This window comes from Pleurodeles waltl, chromosome 1_1 (assembly GCF_031143425.1).
Source record: "Pleurodeles waltl isolate 20211129_DDA chromosome 1_1, aPleWal1.hap1.20221129, whole genome shotgun sequence".
Classification (NCBI taxonomy): domain Eukaryota; kingdom Metazoa; phylum Chordata; class Amphibia; order Caudata; family Salamandridae; genus Pleurodeles; species Pleurodeles waltl.
In genome coordinates, this window is record NC_090436.1 from 639234377 (window position 1) to 639253956 (window position 19580).

The 19580-nt window shown below is 46.0% G+C and overlaps 1 protein-coding gene across 1 annotated transcript in view; it reads left to right on the top strand.

The window, feature by feature from the left end:
- LVRN (laeverin) overlaps window positions 1–19580 on the top strand; it is a 470465-nt gene that overhangs the window by 167398 nt on the left and 283487 nt on the right. The window contains exons 7-9 of the mRNA XM_069226651.1: window positions 2238–2381; window positions 4222–4287; window positions 4432–4497. Of these exons, the coding sequence (XP_069082752.1) occupies window positions 2238–2381; window positions 4222–4287; window positions 4432–4497 (276 nt within the window). The remainder of the gene's footprint in view (window positions 1–2237; window positions 2382–4221; window positions 4288–4431; window positions 4498–19580) is intronic.

Here is a 19580-nt window from a genome sequence, read left to right on the forward strand (position 1 = left end):
GCAGCATTATATTCTTTCTTCTTCATGATGACCAATAGGATTTCAGTTTGGTTTTGGGAACAGATTCACTCCTCATGCTTTCACCATATCATAGTAGTCTTTCAGACATTTGTTCTTAAATGTTTCTGCATGTCTTTGCTGTGATTCAACCACCTTCTTCCCATGAATCACTCTTTCTGTTGTCTCCATCTCCTCATGGTGAGAAACTTTCCTTCAGTTGTCTAATACAGAACAAGTGTCTATTCACAGTAGCTTCAGAAATGGCAACATCTGCAGTAAAGAGAAGAAAAACATCTTGCACAATATGAAATTCAAATAAACAGGCTTTCAGTGCTAATGCATTCTTTTTCAGTTAACATAGCACCATCAATTATGCTAACTTTAAGTCTTCTCAGTTTTTACAGGCCTAGAACATTTCAGTATGATGGCCTACTACAAACTTTGTATTTAGCATATGGGTATATTTTTAACATAAAGGTTGCATATCATTTTAATGAAGCATATTTTCAGCTAATAAATTTGCTACAACACTCTCCTAATAGGGACTGTAACAAGGAAGGTGGATTAATTGGTAAGAGCACAAGCAGTGATTTCCAGGGCAAATGTGCTTTACCAACTGGATAGCATGTGTAGGAAATGTAGGTGGCATGCCTGTCTGCTTTTGCCCGGCCAGTTGATGGATGCTCTGTTAGGTCAGAAGATCGCATACTGTTCACTTGGCCTCACATTTACAGACAATGATGCAACATGTTTTTGTTCCTGTGTTCACTGTGAGGTGATGACTTTGTTCTTGCTCTGCCCATCTGCTTTCAGCTTCAGCACTCACTGGAATTTTCCCTCTTTAGATGTGAAAGAAAGGTGATAGACTGAATAGAAAGAAGGATATTAACCTGGAGGTTGTTTTTCTCTGACGTCCTTGAGAAAACACCTTTATTCTGAAGGAGATGGCATGGCCAGACTGTAATCAATCCCTATCTAAGATGGTCACATTCCCTATGGTTCTTGTCAAAGTTTCACAATCCAAGATGGAGTTAATCTTCTTTGCTGTGATGCCATGGCCTGTCTAGACAAGTTATAAGGAGATAGAGGAGGTTGTGTTGCAACACTCTTGTATGTCTTATTTTTCATTGCATTCATCGCCCACTTCTACATCATTTTTGTCCTTGAATTTTACTTTCTTTTTCTGCAGCAGCATTGCTTGTTGGATATTCCTTCTGAAAGACCTTATGCAGTACTCTTCCTTGTCCCTCTTTTAGGGTAGTGTTGGTGCCTTGGTTTTCAACACTTCATTCATCATCTTTAATCAAGAACCACTAATATTGCCAATGATGTTTTTTTAGAGCCTTTCCAGCTTGTTCCCCAACTAGGACTCTACATAACTTTCAAGTGCTTTCTAAGTACAAAGTGACATTGCCCTTTTCTCAGGCAATCAAGAAGTAAACAAGAGAGACCTTTACAGTGTCCAGCCCTTGATAATTATATGCCCAGAAACTGCCACCATGGTCAGAGAGCCACCCTGTATGCCCAGACACGGACTCAATAGTTACGAACAAAAATCTTGGTCTAGTTAGTAGCAGATATACTTGCATGAAAACAAATTCTGAGTTGTTGGGGTAGAATAGTTTTAAACTGATTTTATTGAGATTCTGTCTGATGAATGTTTTCTCTATGATATTTGGGTGACAGTGATCTGCAGTGTGAATAGCTGCTCACCAGATGGATATAATGCTTTGTGAATTTCAGATATATGGTGCCAGCACACTTTGCTGTATGTGCCAATATTGTTTTTGCAGCATAGGGGGCCGGTCTTTGTTTCGCTAGGATACACAGGACTGATATTTGCGGCTTACCTACCAGCGATGTTCTCTGTAAGCAGAGAAATATGCTGGTCTGTTAAGACTACCTGTGGATCAGTGGTGGGAGCACTTTCCCTTTGTGAACTTTTGAGAGTCAAAATATTTGTACTTCTTGCTTGATCTTGTCCTGGTAGGATCCTTGTAGGAACCATATAAGGATTTGCTTGCTTTACTTCTGAAGTTTGCCTTTTGGGTAAGAATCACATTTTCTAGGTGAAGTGTTGGTGTGTAATAATATGATGAAAACCTTCCACTGACTATGTGCTGGGCACAATACTGACTACTTAGTGGGAATTATAACACCCTACATTGACTTGTTTTTCAAAATATTACAATATATCTTGTCCCTTCTAATCGTATATTATTTGTTTTCATTTTTAGAATGAACTGTTCCTGCTGATTAGTTTACAAAGTATGTTTACAAGAGATGGCAGGCTGTCCCCAAGAACAGTGTCTGTGAAAAAGGAAGATATTCTTTTAACAAACCACATTGTACCGTTATTTGATGTAACTACCTATTCCAAGGTAAGAAACATGTTCTAAAACTGCTAGGCATCCAATACAACTCCACTTTGGAGCTTATGTGTAGCTCTGACATAAGCTTTTATTACAGCATGCAAAGGAGTAAGGGAGAGAGTGGGCAAGTGGATTAAGGGCCAGATATATGAAAGCCTTTTCCCCATGTAACAATCCTATTCTGCGAGTCAGTAACCTGTTATCAACTCGCAAAATACGTTTGCGAGTCGCTATTAGGAAGGGGCGTACCAAGGGCGTCCCTTCCTCATAGCGAGTTGCAGGGAGATGTAAGATTGTTATGCGACTGTGACTGCGGTCGCAAAACAATTGCAGTTACCATCAACTTCAAGTTGGTGGAAACCCCTTTCACAAACGGGAAGAGGTCCCTATGGGGCCCCTTCCCTTTTTTGAATGGAAGCAAAAATATTTTTTCAGAGTAGTTAGCGGTCTCACAGACCAGTGCCTACTCTGAAAAAAATAACTTTTCATTTTTTTGTTTGAAATGAATCCAGTTTTTCTTTAGAGAAAACGGGTTTCATTTCTAAATTAAAAACTGCTTTATTTAAAAAGCAGTCACAGACATGGCGGACTGCTGTCCCCAGCAGGCCACCATCCCTTTGAGTGCGGCTGTTCCAAATGGGATTGCAAATTGCGACCTGCCTCATGAATATTTATGAGGTAGGTAATTTGCGATTCCATTGGGAATCGCTAACAGTGTCAAACAGACTGTTATATATCCGAGTTTGCGATTTCCTAATAGCGAATCGCTAAGATCCGCTATCAGGAAATTGGAAATTCAAACCTATGTATATTTGGTACTAAGGCGGTCATTCTGACCCTGGCGGTCAAAGACCGCCAGGGCGGAGGACCGCGGGAGCACCGCCGACAGGCCGGCGGTGCTCCAATGGGGATTCCGACGCGGCGGTAAAGCCGCGGTCGGACCGGCACCACTGGCGAGCTCCCGCCAGTGTACCGCCGCCCCATTGAATCCTCCAAGGCGGCGCAGCTTGCTGCGCCGCCGAGGGGATTCCGACCCCCCCTACCGCCATCCAGATCCCGGCGGTCCGACCGCCGGGATCCGGATGGCGGTAGGGGGGGTCGCGGGGCCCCTGGGGGCCCCCGTAAGAGGGCCCCTACATGTATTTCACTGTCTGCTGTGCAGACAGTGAAATACGCGACGGGTGCAACTGCATCCGTCGCACAGCTTCCACTCCGCCGGCTCGATTCCGAGCCGGCTTCATCGTGGAAGCCTCTTTCCCGCTGGGCTGGCGGGCGGCCTGAAGGCGACCGCCCGCCAGCCCAGCGGGAAAGTCAGAATTACCGCCGCGGTCTTTCGACCGCGGAACGGTAACCTGACGGCGGGACTTTGGCGGGCGGCCTCCGCCGCCCGCCAAGGTCAGAATGAGGGCCTAAGTCTCTCATATAGCTGTGTGCACTAACCTCCTCACACATATGCTTTTTGGTATTGTGCAAGATTAGTGTCTTTACATTGCCGGCCTGATTCACAAAGTTAAACTTACACTTTTGTATAAGTTGACGGTTGTTTGCTATTCACAAAGGTCTTTTACTAGTAGTATCTTTATGACTGCGGAATCTACGCAGCTAAAAAGATAGGACTGTCCTATTTTTTATGTGTGTAGACTCTGCAGTCGTAAATATACTACTAGTAAAATACCTTCGTGAATAGCAAACAATCGGCAACTTACACAAAAGGGTAAATTTACCTTTGTGAATTGGGTCCTGACTCTTTAAAAAATAATATTCATTCAAGATAAGAACTATGCTGCTAAGAAATACTTTGAGTTGAAGGTTCAAATAACTGACATGTCCACACTCTTTTGTCCCATAGGGTGCATCATTTATCAGAATGGTTGCCAGCTTTATGACCGAGAAACTGTTTACCAAGGGGCTCAGCGTGAGTTTAGAAAGTATTTCCTGGACTAATGAAGCAGGTTTTCTTCCTAATTTAACAATAACAATGTGTATGTCTTCAATTTGATCATATACATTCCTTATTAGGCCTACAAAAATACTGATTCTGGTTTTTGTTTTGTTGCAGACCTATTTGAAGAAGTTTGCATTCTCAAATGTTGACCAGGATGATCTATGGAACCAGTTACAAATGGTACTTTGACTAATATTTACAAAAACAATCAGCAGTAGGTGAAAACATACTATAATATTTAATCCTTATTGATCCATAAACGTGTTTATGCTGAATATATATGGTGTTTGACACAATGTAATGTACCACAATATTGAAAAACAGCACTAAAAATGTTTGTTGATCTTGTTCTCTTTTTACATGTATTTATTGTGATGCTGAGCGGGTATGACAATTAGTTGGTGAAAAGAACTAGTGACTGACTACAGGTATAAGTGTACAGATGCATTTCCTATAGGTGTCATATAATCTCATGTAAGAGCAGATAATGCTTATGCTAAAATGCAATGTCATTGTTAAAGAGCTTGCATTCATTTTTATGGTCTGATTTGACAGCACAGTTGTGGACAGACAATTATGTCGGCATCACCAGGGAGGGGCTTTAGTTCTCTCTACATGTTTGGAGCCAGGGGTACATGTTTTGATTGGGCAGAAGTTGTGTGCTACCACTAAAAAGTGCTTGCCCTTCACTCAGCTGTCATCATTTTGTTTATTTATCCAGCTACCTCAGCTTGAACTCTCAGGGGCACACAGATAACACTGTAATGGTATTAAAATTACCTAGATAATGGCAGCAGCACAGATGGGAATAGGGCAGTTATTAACCTACCTATTTACCTACATGGATGTTTAGGTACCGGTTTACCAGGGCAACTGTCACCTGCTCTTTTAACCTACACCAATATTATTCTACAGTTCTTCACTTCCACACACATGCATATCTATTCCCATGATATTTACTGGTAATGCTTCACATTACAATAGAACATTTCTTTAAAGCCAGATCTATTGGCATTGCCAAAGCTTTTTTATCTTTTATGGCTGAGGGATCCACCACACACACAGACTTCATGTTCACATGTGGAGAAGTTGTGTGCCCCTGATCACAGACATAATTGTCTGTGCACAGTGGCGGTTGGTCACAGGGCCTGACCTGTGGCCAGACACTGCTGCCAACATCCCTAACCACCCAACCCCACACTGCGCACAGCCTTTGGCTGTGTGCAGCCGGAGTTGGCCATGGCCTGTCTCTTTTGGTGTGAGAATAGGTGTGGCAGGGTGAATCTGGGTGTGAGAGTGGCTGTGAGAGTGTCTGTCTGGGTGTGAGAGTGGGTGTGTCAGTGCCTTTGTGGGTCTGTGAGTGGGTGCATCAGTGTTTGACTGGGTCTGTAAGTGGGTGCATGAGGGTTTCAATGGGTCTGTGAGTGGGTATGTGAGAGTCTGAGTGGGTCTGTGAGTGGGTGCGCGAGGGTCTGAGTGCAGCTGTGAGTGGGCGCACGAGGGTCTGAGTGGGTCTGTGAGTGGGTGCATGAGTGTCTGAGTTGGTCTGTGAATGGGTGCTGAGGATCTGAGTGGGTGTGTGAGTGGGAGAAAGAGATTGAAAGAAAGAGAGAAAGAGAGTGAGAGGGAGAACGATAGAGAATGTTTTTAGCTTTGATGAATGAGATACTTGGAAAGAGATTTTTCTGGAAAAATTGAAAAGAAAAGTGTATTTGTTAATTAAAAAGAGTGAGATCACCTTCCAGTATGAACCTTAAACTTTTGAAGTTTAAAAGAAATTAAAGAAGGAAAACAATCACAGCACACCTGGAGTAGAACCCTCATCTTTCAGTGTGAGGGTTTGTGACCTTAACCTTTAGGCCATAAGTGACTCCTTACTGTGATGCTTCCAGACATACCTATGTCAGTCAACCCACACATGTGATTTGAAAGAAACATGAATGTTCCTTCACTAGGAAGGTTTAACAGTCAAAACACTAGTACACTGTAAAAGCAATACTAGGATTTGAACCTTCAGTTTACAGAGCGACAGCACAAGACCTTGACCATTAGGGCAGAAGTGACTATGTTCTGCTCTGCATCCAAACGTAACTATAACATTTGTATCATACATTTTGCTAGTCAGACTCTGTGAAGTCATTGCATGGTGGAACCATTGCAATGACAATCTCTCTCTCTTCCATCCCATTATGGGATGGGAGAGAAAGAGAACGACAGGACCGCGATGGGAGCCTGATGGCCCCCGCAGTCCTAGTTGGCTTCCAATGTCCTGTGGGAGCCGGCATTGCTCCCACAAGCAGTGAGCTGCTTTAAATAGGAGCTCCCTGCTTGTGGGAGAAATGTTTTCATCTGTTTCCCTGCACACACATTTGTGTGTAAGGAAACAGATGAAAACGCTGCTTTCTGCCAGTGGGAGCTGTTTGGGGTCAATTTAGATTTTGCTTCAAAATTGGTTGGTGCATCTCCATACATATCAATGTTTTGTTTGGTACCAATCATGTCAACAGTGATAGTGTTGTTAAGCCCCAAAGTTTCATTTTCTAGCTCTTGTGGGGCTTTCATTAGTTCCATATCTGCAACATGCAGCACACTTTGATTACCTGCTGTTGTTTGTCTAGCCTTCTCTTTGTTTGGTTGTAGCAGGAAGAACTTTTAAAGAAATAGGTCCTTATTTGAGTATATTGCATGTCTTGGTAGGGGCAATATAATAATCCCAATGTTAGCACTTCCTCTTCCTTTGGCAATAGCTGGATATTTGTTAAATTGATAATTGTGTTGCTACTGGTATCTGGTACTATTGCTGCTTTCCCCATCTGATTTGCTTCCCTCTGCCCTGGTTCACTTCTTCGTGTGCAGCTGCACCTTTTTACCTCTGCTTTTTTCTTTTTGGGGTTTTGGATTCTCGCAGTGGCACACATTGTTCCACTAAAGAGGGAACATTTGGTCCTGCTGGCACTCAATCCTCTAAATGAGTGTCAACCTTAGAGCTAGGCACTGCTATGTTCATGAGTCGCCTCTTTACTTGCTCTGTTTCTTTCGGACAAATGTTCTTAAATTGTCAAACATTTTCACCAACATAAGGATTGTACCACGTTTGTAGTCTGTTTTATCACTCTTATATTTCAGTGCTTTTCTTATCTTGATGGAATCTTCCAGTTTTTTCAAGCATTCTTTAAGTTCACTATTGAACTTTCTTACAGGCTTCTGATCAACTTCTTTAGTAATCTCTGCCTCGATATTCTCTATTTCATACAGAATTGTCTTCCTGTCAATCTCAGTATATTTAATTAAAATGCCAATCATTCTCCTTGATAACTCATGATTGTTCTCTGCCGACTTCACATATCAGGGTTTGGATTTTCATAACTCGGTGCCTCCATGGATACACCACACTTCCAGATAGTATTGTAATGATTTACTTTCCCACCACTTAGATATTTCACTCCTTTTTAATTTTTCAAGTTGTTTCATTTTGGATAGCAGGTCATTTCCATATTGGCTATATTGCGTCATATGCGTCATACACTTCTGTCACCGGGCACAGTATTTTCAGCATTAAAGACCTTTACTGTGGCTTCCTCCCTCTCACGAACTTCGGTAGCTGACATGCTGTATTTATTTACTGCGTCCTTGTATTGTGCTCCTTCCTCACCGCCTCTCGTGCTCACATGAGCGCACAATTGCAAGTTCATAGTCAAAGTGGTTACACCTTCTCCCCTTCACTCTTGTAACAGTTGTACTCAATTCAGTATATTGGGCTACGGAAAACCATCTAATGTGTTTCAGCAATCCCGCAGTCTTGCTCACAGATAGCCAGGTACCATATTGCAAAGCTATTTACAAACCAGTGGTGTGTGAAATCATTGTAAACAATGTAGACAGACTTCCGCAGGGGTTTGCTTATACACTCTGGATAGGTTTCAGTGACTTTCTCAACTTGTGACATCTCATTCCTTAGTTCAGATTGAGGGACAAATTTATCAATCTTTCACACAGTGCAATGCAGCAAGCCACCTTGCTGCTCTGCACTGCGAGAAAGGAGAAGGGAAAGGGCAGGAATGAACCATGTTTACTATTATATGGCGTATTCCTGTCCTTTTCCTGCACCAGTGCACTTTTGGCTGCCTAGCACCAATGCAGGCACCCTGTGTCATGTTACAACGGTATTAATGTTTTTAAAGTTTGGATTAACAGTAGCACTAAAAAGCATAAAGTGCTAATTGGAGTTATCTGGTCATGATGGACAGGATCAAAAGTTGAGGACAACTGCGAAGGATTGCCAGACGGACACGAGTATCAGATTCATCCCAGAAGAGAGTTTACCTTCAGACTTAGAAATGTTTATAGAGAAAAAGTGATCATTAATGAGACGTTGGAGGGGCAAGATAGATTTGAAGGGGGTCTTTATGATGATAGGCTGTTGAAGAGCAAGATCCCGGTGCGGTCGTCAACAAAGGTGGATAAGCTCAGAGTGGGCAAAGTCTCCGTGCACTGGAAGGACTTGAAGTCGATCGGTTGCTGCTCAGCATCTGTCCTGATGAAGCTCTCTATTTTCAGATTTCAAAAGTTTTCTGGAAGTCAGATCTCCTTCAGTACGGCAAACCAGGAAATTGAAGTAGACGAACAATTCAATGTAATTTGATGCAGCTTTGAAGACTTCTTGCAGTTTAGGAACAGGAGGGTGCACTCTCACACCAGCCAAGGGTTCAGGTCTTTGTGGGCACCACAAAAGAGGCCAGCAGCAGGGTCTAGTGCAGAGCCAGTTGAAACTGGTCAGCTGGGTAGTTGCAGGTAGAAAGGCCTCTGGAAGCTTATTGTGTCCCTGTAGCGCAAACAGAAGGTGAACCATATAAACCTTTGAATCACTTCTCCAGTCCTGGGTTCAAGGCAAGCATAACCAGTCTCCCTTCAGTCCCTTCAGACATCAACACAGTCTTTCTTCTGATTCTTCTCAGGTCCAGGAGTGTTCTGAGGAGATGTTTGTGGGGTCCACATTTTTGCCCAGTGCAAGCCTGTGGGTGGAGGTCAAGCATTAACCCACCCCCAAGCCAGTTATTGTCAGTCCCTCTCCTCCCACTGTGGTGATCAGGTGATCCTGTCAAGGGAGGAGTCTCCCTCCCAACACCTACAGCCTATTGCCCACTGTCTGGGAGCAACACACATCTTACCACAGGAGATCCATCAATGGTCAGGTGATAGCTGGACTCTGACAGGAAAGCTTTTTGTTGTTAGGCAGGAAGATGACAAAAGTGTAATTTCCAAAACAGTAAAATAAAGTTCGACTTGATCATCAACTTGGATCTTAAATTACTGTTAAAATGAGTCTTTGAATTTGGTTTTCTACCTACTCCCAAACTGAATCTGGCACATGTTAAATGTAATGGTGAAAAACAGTGTTAACCTATGGGAGAGCCGGCCTTTTAACAGGTAAAAACAACTATGGGGTTTATCGCTGCCAGGGGATTTAAAACATTAAGTATACATTTCCTAAATTTTAAATAACATCTACTCTGCCTTATGGGCTTTTAAGGGGTTGCATATAAGTTTAAAAGGGAAGGATTGGACCTGGCAAGAGTTTGTTTTGGCAAGGTCAAAATGACAGTTTAAAACTGTACACCCAGGCTGAAGTGGCAGGTATGGAGACATGTTTTACAGGGCTACTGTAGTAGGTGGCATGATGAGTGCCCCAGCTCATAGGTAGCATATACACTCCCCTGGTACATGTAGTACCATATACTGAGGACACAGAAGTAAATTAAATGTGCCAATGAAGTGTATACCAATTTTACCATGTTTAACAGGGAGAAAAAAAACACTTTATCACTGGTTAGCAAGGTTAAAGCTAACAAAAGTAGGGTTTAAAAAAAAAAGAGAAAAACCTCGGGCGACACTGTAGGAAGGGCATATTTCCAACACATGCTCCCCACCCAAAAGCTCGGGTAGACCAATCATTACTTTGATGGACTCAGACAATAAAATATGCATAGTTTGTCTGCTCTGTAGTAGCACTTTTCTGTTCTTGCCCCTCTGACTCTATCTCTACCCCTCTTCCACCAAGCTTCCTGCACCACTGGAGTGGCCCAGGGAGACCCCTTTTCCATACCTACAGACCCCATCTCTGAGGGACCTAAACCTAGCTTGTCCATAGATGCATGCTAGTAGGCAGACAGTTTCACCATGGCTAACAAGGTGATGTGGTCCATTCTGCCCTGTAGGTCAGGCCTCCATCCCCAAACTAGAGAAAACTCTGCATCTAAGTACAACAAACAACAGAGGTCACTGACAGCCTGACGTGTTAAGACCCAGTCCCCTGCCAGGTGGAGGCTCCGACCTGGGGCATGCCTCACCTCCAGCCTTGGATCTGGCAAGGAGTCCCTGCTTGCTTCTGAGGTCTCTCTGGCCTCTTAGGTTTCTCAGGCTGAAGGGCATCAGTCCAGGGTGATAGCCACCCTACTTCTACTCTCTCACCCGCCTTCTCAGGGGTAGCATCCTGAGACTGGCCTCTTGCCTCAAGGTCTGTGCCTTTAGGCTAAACATGTTCCTGGCAAGTTAGGACTTCCAGGGAGAACCACCACCCATTTCAAGGGTGGAAATTGTTGTGGGTGCAATATAGCGCCTTGCTTGGGCACACTGATTTTTACTTAGACCTGTGCCCTTTTACCTAGTTACACACTTTTATTTCATACATTCATTTTAATTAATTTTAGCCTAATTTGCTTTTAGTGGAGATTTTTTTTTCTTATCAGCTGCTATTCTGTGAAAGTGTTGTTGCTAGTTTCCTTGCACAACATTTTATACACGGCCTCTACTCAAGGCTGTACTTGATAGTTTATCTAGTATTGCCACCACAAGAGTGCTTAGCCAGCCTTTGACACTTAAATGAATTATCACGTCAGGCCTGTTCTCAGAATACACCATGTTTTATTATAAAAACACGACACAGGCCCAAACAAGGTTAGAGAGTATATTCCAGTCAGAGGAGCAATCCTATGCTGTGTGCCACTTCACTGCAACTTTGCTGACCTCATCCTCGTCTCTGCAGCCAGTGGAGGAGACGATGGGCAGAACCCTGTTTTTCAAGTATGGAGGCGAGAGTTCCTTCCAGGGACTAGCATGGGCAGATGAAGGGGCTGTCACTACTATGCTCTCACATAGATGCTGAGAAGTGTAGGTAGGAATTCATAGACACATGTTTATTGCAGAACTCTGGGACTTTTTATTTGCTTTTCACTGTTGGCTACAATAAGCACTTGGATATGTTTCATCCTCCTAATAATCACAGCTCATGACTTTTAGCGTAGAATGCAGTCCTTTCAATACATACATTGAAAACTGTCCTGCTTCTTTTTGTTTACCTTTTCTTGTGTGAGACTTGTGCAAATGAGAGAAAAGAGTGAGATGTGCCAACCACAAAATCCCTGAGGACTCAGTGTCATGTGTTCTAGACTGTCACAAATCACCTTTACTTCCTAGGTTTGGGTGAGGTGCTGCTAGCTAGCTGAAATGGTTAGGCCAACAGTCTCCAACTTGGTGGCACTGCCGCCCGATAATCAGCAGTCTTACCTCCATGGTAAGGTCTTTGTCTTGCAGGGTTCTGCCTGATGCAGGTCTCCTGTTTTGTCTCGGTGGCAGGGCAGGCAGAACTCCCAGGTCAGAAGTGGCCTCACTATGCTCAGTCCTAGGGTGCTCTTTTCTCAGAGGCAGGTAACTCCTGATCCACTGGTCCTCCCACTATGGACTTCCTCCAACTCATACCTCTTTTTCTCAATTTGGGCCTCTGTACTTTCTATTTGGGAGCAGTACCCTGAGAAACCTGAGCTTTTGGGGAGCACTGGTGGCCATACCACCCAGATTGTCTGTCCATGGTGGTAGTTAATTTCCCAGAATGCACTCTATTGGCATCAGGGGGCTGACAATGACCCTCCTCTAGACCACTTCCTCTCCCCCTCATTCCAGGGAGACCAGAGCCATAGAGCAGTTAAAGCCCTGCCCAAGAGACTGGGTTACCCTGCATTCTCTCCTGGCAAACAGTGCTGGGGAACTAGCCTTTCCACCACCATGGCCTGACTAGCACACTTATCCTTCAAAGCAGGGTTAGGGACCCCATTCACAGTTGTCTGGCGGAATTGATGACTCAGGGATCACAAGATTAAATTCCGGGTCCACCTCCCTACTAAGGGAATCTAGGGCATGCTCTACCCTCGTAGTCACTCATTTTTTTGTCCTTTACCCAACCATCTAGGGCCTTACTGGAGTAATCCATAAACTAAACCCAGGACTGGTTAACTGCTTCTGGCTATCCCTGAACTTTTAGCCGTATTTCTATGGAGTAAGACCAAACTTGACAACAAGGGCTTCTTTCATGGGGGCATACCTCATTCTATCAGCTTTCACTGCGACCAGTAGGGTATCCCTCCTGGTGACTAGTGTATTCTTCCAGAGACTAGCCCCCTCAATCCCCTTCTGGGACTTTCTGCATGCATAGAAAAACCTCATAGGTTTCTAATCCATACCTCTGGTGAGCTCCACCTGCTATTGCTGCTACCTTTCACCCTCTGAGCCTTCCTGGCGTGTGGTGTTTGAGGCCCTCCTCCACCCACAGGCTCCTGCCTGCACCTCATACCTAGTGGCCTAGTGGTTGCCTTCTGTCTCTTTCTCTGCTGCCTTCGGCATTGTCTTTGCCCTTTTTCTGCCTTTTTTGCTCCATTACCTTTCTTTTAGTTTTTTGCTCCTTTTTGCCTTTTTTTACTTTTTCCCCACACCACTGTTGCCCCATCCTCCTCCCTGTGTTTCCCGCCCTCCCGCCTCCCAGCTCAGCGACCCCTTCCCCATATCCCTCTCTTTCCTAATGGAAGCCACTGCGTGTTGATCGGAGCAACTTCACTGACCTCTGGTCAGAGTTAGCTTCGCTCCCCCCGCAGAGCTCCACCTGCTGCTGCCTTTCACTCTGCGTCTGCCTGGCTTGTTGTGTACGAGGCCTCCTACACCTGCAGGTTCCCGCCTGTGCCTCATCCATGGTGACCTAGTTTTTGCCTTCTGTCTCTCTCTGCTGCCTTCTGTCTTTTCTGTGCCCTTTTTATGCCTTTTTTGCTCTGTTGCTTTTCTTTCAGTTTGTTACTCCTTTTTGCCTTTTTACTTTTTTCCCTCCATTTTCTGTTCCCTGCGCCTCCCTTGCTGCTGCAGCCCCTGCGGTCCTGCCCCCCTCCCAGCGCCATAATTCCTGCCCTCCCGCCTCCCAGCTTAGAGACCCCCCATTTCTCTCCTAAATGGTGGCCGCTGCGTGATGATCGGAGTGACTTCACTGACCTCTGGTCAGTGTTAGATTTGCTCCCCCGCGCAGCTCCATCAGCAGCTGCTGTTGCCTTTCACCCTCTAGGTCTGCCTGGTTTGTTGTGTTTGATACCCTCCTCCACCCGCAGGCTCCCACCTGCACCTCATCCCTGGTGGCCTAGTGGTTGCCTTCTGACTCTCTCTCTCTCTCTCTCTCTCTCTCTGCTGCCTTTTGCCTTTTCTGTGCCCTTTTTCTGCCTTTTTTGCTCCATTGCCTCTCTTTTAGTTTTTTACTCCTTTTTGCCTTTTTCCGTCTGTTTTGCATTCCCCGCACCTTTCCTGCTGCTGCTGCTTCTCCCCCCCCCAGTGCTGTGTTTCCCAACCTCCCTCCTCACAGCTTAGCGACCCCTTTCATCTCCCTTGCCTTTTTAATGGCAGATACTGTATGGCCGCGCTGAAGGCACGCCAAAGGCAAGCCTGTCTGCACCTACCCGTGCCTGGGCCACACCCAGTGCCATGGACCCTGGTTCCCGCTCCATCCACTGATACGATACTAGGATCCTACACGCCCCAGAGGCTCTACTGTCAGCCACCGCCCTCCACCCAGGAACCCTGAAGGTCCATTCTCCTGCCGCAACGGGACCTTCGTCTGTCCTCGCACCCTAAACCCCCCCCCTCTGCTGGACCGCCCGGATACATACTACTCAACACTTGCTCCCGCATTAAGCACGCTAATGTAGTTTGGGACCTCCTCGACTCCATCTCCCCCAAAGTCACCTTCTTCATGGAGACCTGGATCACCACCTCCTCACCTCCGGACATTGCCACTGCCATCGCCAACAACTACAAGATTATATATCAAGACTGCTTCAACCGACCTGGAGGAGGTGTTGCATCATCCACAACAAGTCTCTCTGCTCACGTCCAGCGTCGATATCTAGACCTACGTCACCGAACACCTTCATTTTCAGATCCAGGCTAATCCTAACACCACCCTCCACGGAACACACATTTATAGACCCCCCGGACCCTTCAGCGAAGAACTGACTGAGTTCATCGTCCCCTATGTCCTTACCTCAATGGACTTCATATTCCCTGGTGACCTCAACTTTCATCTCAACAACCACAGCGACCCAAACACCTCTAACCTCATGGAGAACCTTGCTACACTCGGAATCAAGCAACTGGCCAACCTCCCCATGAACTCAGCAGGACACACCCTCAACCCTGTATTCTCTGCCAGAAACCACATCTCCTTCTCACACACCTCAGAACTCCACCTGACCGACATCCACTGCGTCCACTTCTCCTTCACCAAGATGGTCAAATAGCACCAAGCCGTTCGCCCCCCACGCAGGAACTGGACCAAAGTCATAGAAGCAGAGCTCAGCACCACGCTCCACCACTCCCCACCACCAGATACCGCAGATGCCAACGCCTCTGCTCACAACCTCCACCAACGGATCACCGCCTCTGCCAAAACCCTAACCCCCCTAAGGAAACCCGCCGGCAATCATCACCGCAGGAAACCCAGCTGGTTCTTCTCCAACCTCCAAGAATCTAAGAGCGCATGCAGACAACTCTAGCGAAAGTGGAGAAACAGCAAGAGCGCAACAGACCACAAAACCTCCAAAGACGGAGTCACATCGCACCACGGCTCATCAGATTGACTAGGAAATCAGCCATTCAGGAGAGATTCAACACCAAGGGTCACAACAGCAAGGAACTTTTCACTATAGTCAAGGAATTCACAAAACCTGACAGATACCACAGACATCCCACCCTCCCAAGACCTTTGCGACAGTCTCACCACCTTCTTCCACTGGAATATTCCGGACATCTATGAAGGATTTGCAAGCAAAGGGCCACCCCCCCTTCCACCAGCACCACCAAGGACTGATATCACCAACCGATCCTGGAACACTGGACCCTCTTCACCCCGGCAGACATCCTCAAGCTCATGAATACCACCCACTGTGGGGCACCCTCAGACCTATGCCCCCACCCCATCTTTAATCAAGCCAGAGCCATCATCACTCCCGAGCTATGCTGCACCATCAACTGCTCCATCTGAACCGCCACCTTCCCGGACTCCTGGAAACGTGCAGAGATAAAGCCCCTCCTGAAGAAAGCCTTCCACAGACCCTATGGAGCTGAAAAAACGACCTATCTCACTGTGCCCTTTTCCAGCCAAGGCAATGGGAAAAGCATTCATCAGTACCAACCAATCTGGATTTGGGATCAACCACAGCACCGATATGGCACTCCTAGCAGCCACAGACTGGACTGCGGTGAGACAGCTGCTCTTTTTCTCCTTGACCGCTCCGCCGCCTTCAACACCATCTCCCACACCACCCTGTGCACCAATCAATTAATCAATCAAGGATTTGTAGAGCACGGCTTATCACCCATAGGGTCTCAAGGCTCGGTATGTGTGCGTGCTGCTCAGTCGAAGAGCCAAGTATTGAGGTCCTTCCTGAACTGCTTCAGTGATGCAGTCTGCCTGAGCTTGAGAGGTAGTGCGTTCCATGTCCAGGCTGCGAGGTAGGAGAAGGATCTTCCTCCTGCTGTACTTTTCCAGATCTTGGGGACGGCTGCAAGGGTGAGCTGAGAGCAAAGGAAACATCTGTTGGGTACGTAGAAGGTGAGGCGGTGGTTGAGGTATACTGGTTCCTATATTGTGCAGTGCCTTGTAGGTGTGGATCAGGAGTTTGTATGTTATGTGCTTGTTGAGTCGGAGCCAGTGTAGGTCTCTGTGGTGGGAGGAGATGCGGCTATGTCTGGAGATGTCCAAGATGAGTCTGACTGCTGCATTCTGGATTCTTTGTAGCCTTGATTGAAGTTTCTTGGTGATGCCAGCATAGAGTGCGTTGCTGTAGTCTAGTTTGCTAGTGATGAATGCATGGGTGACTGTCTTCCTCGTGTCGGGGGAATCCTCCACAGGAGTCGGAGGGTGTGGAAGCAAGATGAGGAGACGGCGTTGACTTGGTGGGCCATGGACAGTGATGAGTCAAGAATGATGCCGATGTTGCATGGTCGGTCAGTTGTGGGGCAGTTCAGAGGCTGCCGGGCCACCAGGAGTCTTCCAAGGTGGAAGTGGCGGGGATCAGGATGAGGATCTCCTTCTTGTCCGAGTTTAGCTTGAGGCAGCTGTACCTCATCCAGTTGGCCACTGCCTTCATTCCATTGTCAAAGCTCGTTTTGGCTGTAGATGGTTCATTGGTGAGGAAGGGAGTGAGCTGCGTGTCATCGGCATATGAGACGATGTTGAGCCCGTGGTGTCTGACCTCTTTCATCTTCTGTCTTTTTCTCATTCAGAGCCCTTACTGCAGCTTCTTTAGTTTTTCTCTCTTTCATTGTAAGAGGCCAGTTGCAGCTTCCGCTGTCTCTCAGCTTGCCTGTCCCCCAACTCTGCAAGAGTCGGGCTGTGGAGGGCACACTCCTCGGGGCCCTGAACAAGGCAGAGGTCCTCAATCAAGTGGCACCTTCTCTCTCCTGTGGCTCATAGGCCATTAGCACATCATTCTCTTCCTTCTCCTCAATCTTATCCCTATCCTCTGCACTATTATCCTCCTGCCCCTGTGATGTAGACTGCAACATACAGGCCTCTTCTCAGGCTCTGAGTACACCAGTTTCTTGAAGCCTTTTGTTAGCTTTAGCCTCCTGTCCTTACACAACTTTTTCAACTCTGCCACAGTGAAGCATTCAAGGGTGCTGAAATCCACCTACATTCTTGCAAAAATTACAGGTGCAAAATATGAGGACAGGCGTGAAATGTAAAAGAAACAAATGCCCAATTAGAATACAGGAGAATTTGAAAATCAAAAACTGATTTAAATGTCAGAAAATACAAGTGATTTTTGGTTTTAAATAAATCACTGAGTGGAACTGAAACAACACAAGGGTACTCAATCCCACTACTCAACACAAACATTAGAAATTAGAATATTAGTTGAGGGGGGTGGGAACCCACCTTAAATAATAACCACAATCCTTGTCTAGGTGAACCACTAAAGTCGAGTTAAGTACATCACTGGTGAATACGCTGGCATAGCCAGCACCTCAAGGCTGGAGATGTTGGTGTAAAGAGAACAACCCGATACTATCAGCAGGAGGAGGTGCTACAGGAGGAGGCATGGAGCGGGAGATGGAGCAGGAGCCAGAGCTCGCCACCAAAGCTCACCACCACGATCTACTGGGGCCGAATTGCCCCCACCCGTGCCCTGACATTTCTGGGGGTCAACCCCTGGTTCCAGCTGTCGGCTACTCATGGAGCTGACAGCCATCGGAGTCTGCTGTCAGAACCATGCCTGTAGTCTGCTGACAGCTCTCCACTCCTGCCAGGAACTTCCTGGTTTGTTCCTGACCTGACCTGTAGCAGTGAGAGGATTGTTTGAGAGTGGAGTGGATATCACTTCCAGCAAACAGTTAAACAAACATCCAACAAGATCACTGGTGCGTGGCCCAGTGACCTTTAGGGACACCATCCATAATTATTTTACAAACACCAGGGCCAGCGTGGCAGAAGGTACCCAGGAGCAGCAATCAGAGATGCCTAAGCAGAATGGGGACTCACCCTCCACTATCTCAGGGAGTACAGCCAGCCCCTCCCTTGAAGAGACAATAATTGCAGAGATTGTAGAGATGGCAGAGTCAGAGATGGAAAAGAGCAAATACACAAAAACTCTGCACAACTTAATTTACCATTGAATGTTGTAGAGGTCATAGAAATTTCCTTAACTATGGACTCAGGATCCCCACAAGACCTAACATAGTTGACTCAAAAAGGCAGAATGAACATGCCTACCAAAATACCAACCCCACCAGTAGATGGCCCTGATGGAACTGTGCTCTCTAATTTACCCACCAGGAAACAAACTGTTATTGAGGCAGTCATTAACTGCCCAGTCAACCACTGGGATGACAATTAATCATGCAGTTTGGAAGTTGAGAGGCCAAACCGGGACTGTTCCACTCCCCTGGAAAATCCCAAGAGGGTGCTACAAGCTTTGTGCAACTCCCATTCTTCTCCACAAAAACCAAAACCACAGTTAACCGGATTGGAATGCCCCATTGCAGGGGAAATACCCAGGGGGCCCACGTGTGAAATTCCAGCAATGATTACCCCCCTTGCTTCATTCCTAACAAAGATGAACTCTCCCATACTATTATAAGTGCCATCAACTCCTCTCTGCTTGCTGTGGTTAAGGCACCTACCTGACACGCTCACAATCTTGAAATTCAAGTGGAGCTGACACAAATGTTGGCCCAAAGTGTGCTGACACTGGACAAGAAGTTTGACTTGCTCAATGAGAAGTTAGATCTTTGGGTAAATTACTATAAGGGCAGAGATCCTGCGGCGGGCAATGCTATAATTGATAAGTTAGCCACATTGTCAGCATTATCATCCTCCCTGGTAAATCACTTTAAAGGCATCCACTTGGGTACAGTGCAAGGCATAAAAACTCCCACTGAAAGTGGTCAGATGCAGAAGGAGGACTCGGCACAGTAAAACAAGTCATCAATGAGAGGCCCTGGAGAGGGCCTGGCTAATCTGGATCCAGAGCCTCAAAATATTACAAATATACATGGCCAACACATAACATAGTCCGAAGGGATCCCAGGGAGATGATACAACAGGGGCACACAATGTCAGCCACACAATTAAAAGTAGAGAGAAATAGGCATTTGCAAAATGATGATCAGTTGCTTTTCGAGGCTACCTCAATAAGACGGTGGCCATTGCATCTATACTGTGTCAATACTGGAGAGAATGTGCAGTAAGCTGCAAACACAGCCTGCAACCAATTGGCGGATATTGTTCTAATGTCCCTTTCACGATAACAAAAGAAACACTAAGTAAATCCTTGAAAATCAGTAAAAAGAAGTACAGAGGCACACACAAATCATTGCGCAAAAAGGGCTGAAAATGCAGGAACTGATAGGGGGCAGAATAACAAAGGAAAAACTGAAGTATTGAAGCCCTCCCCGAT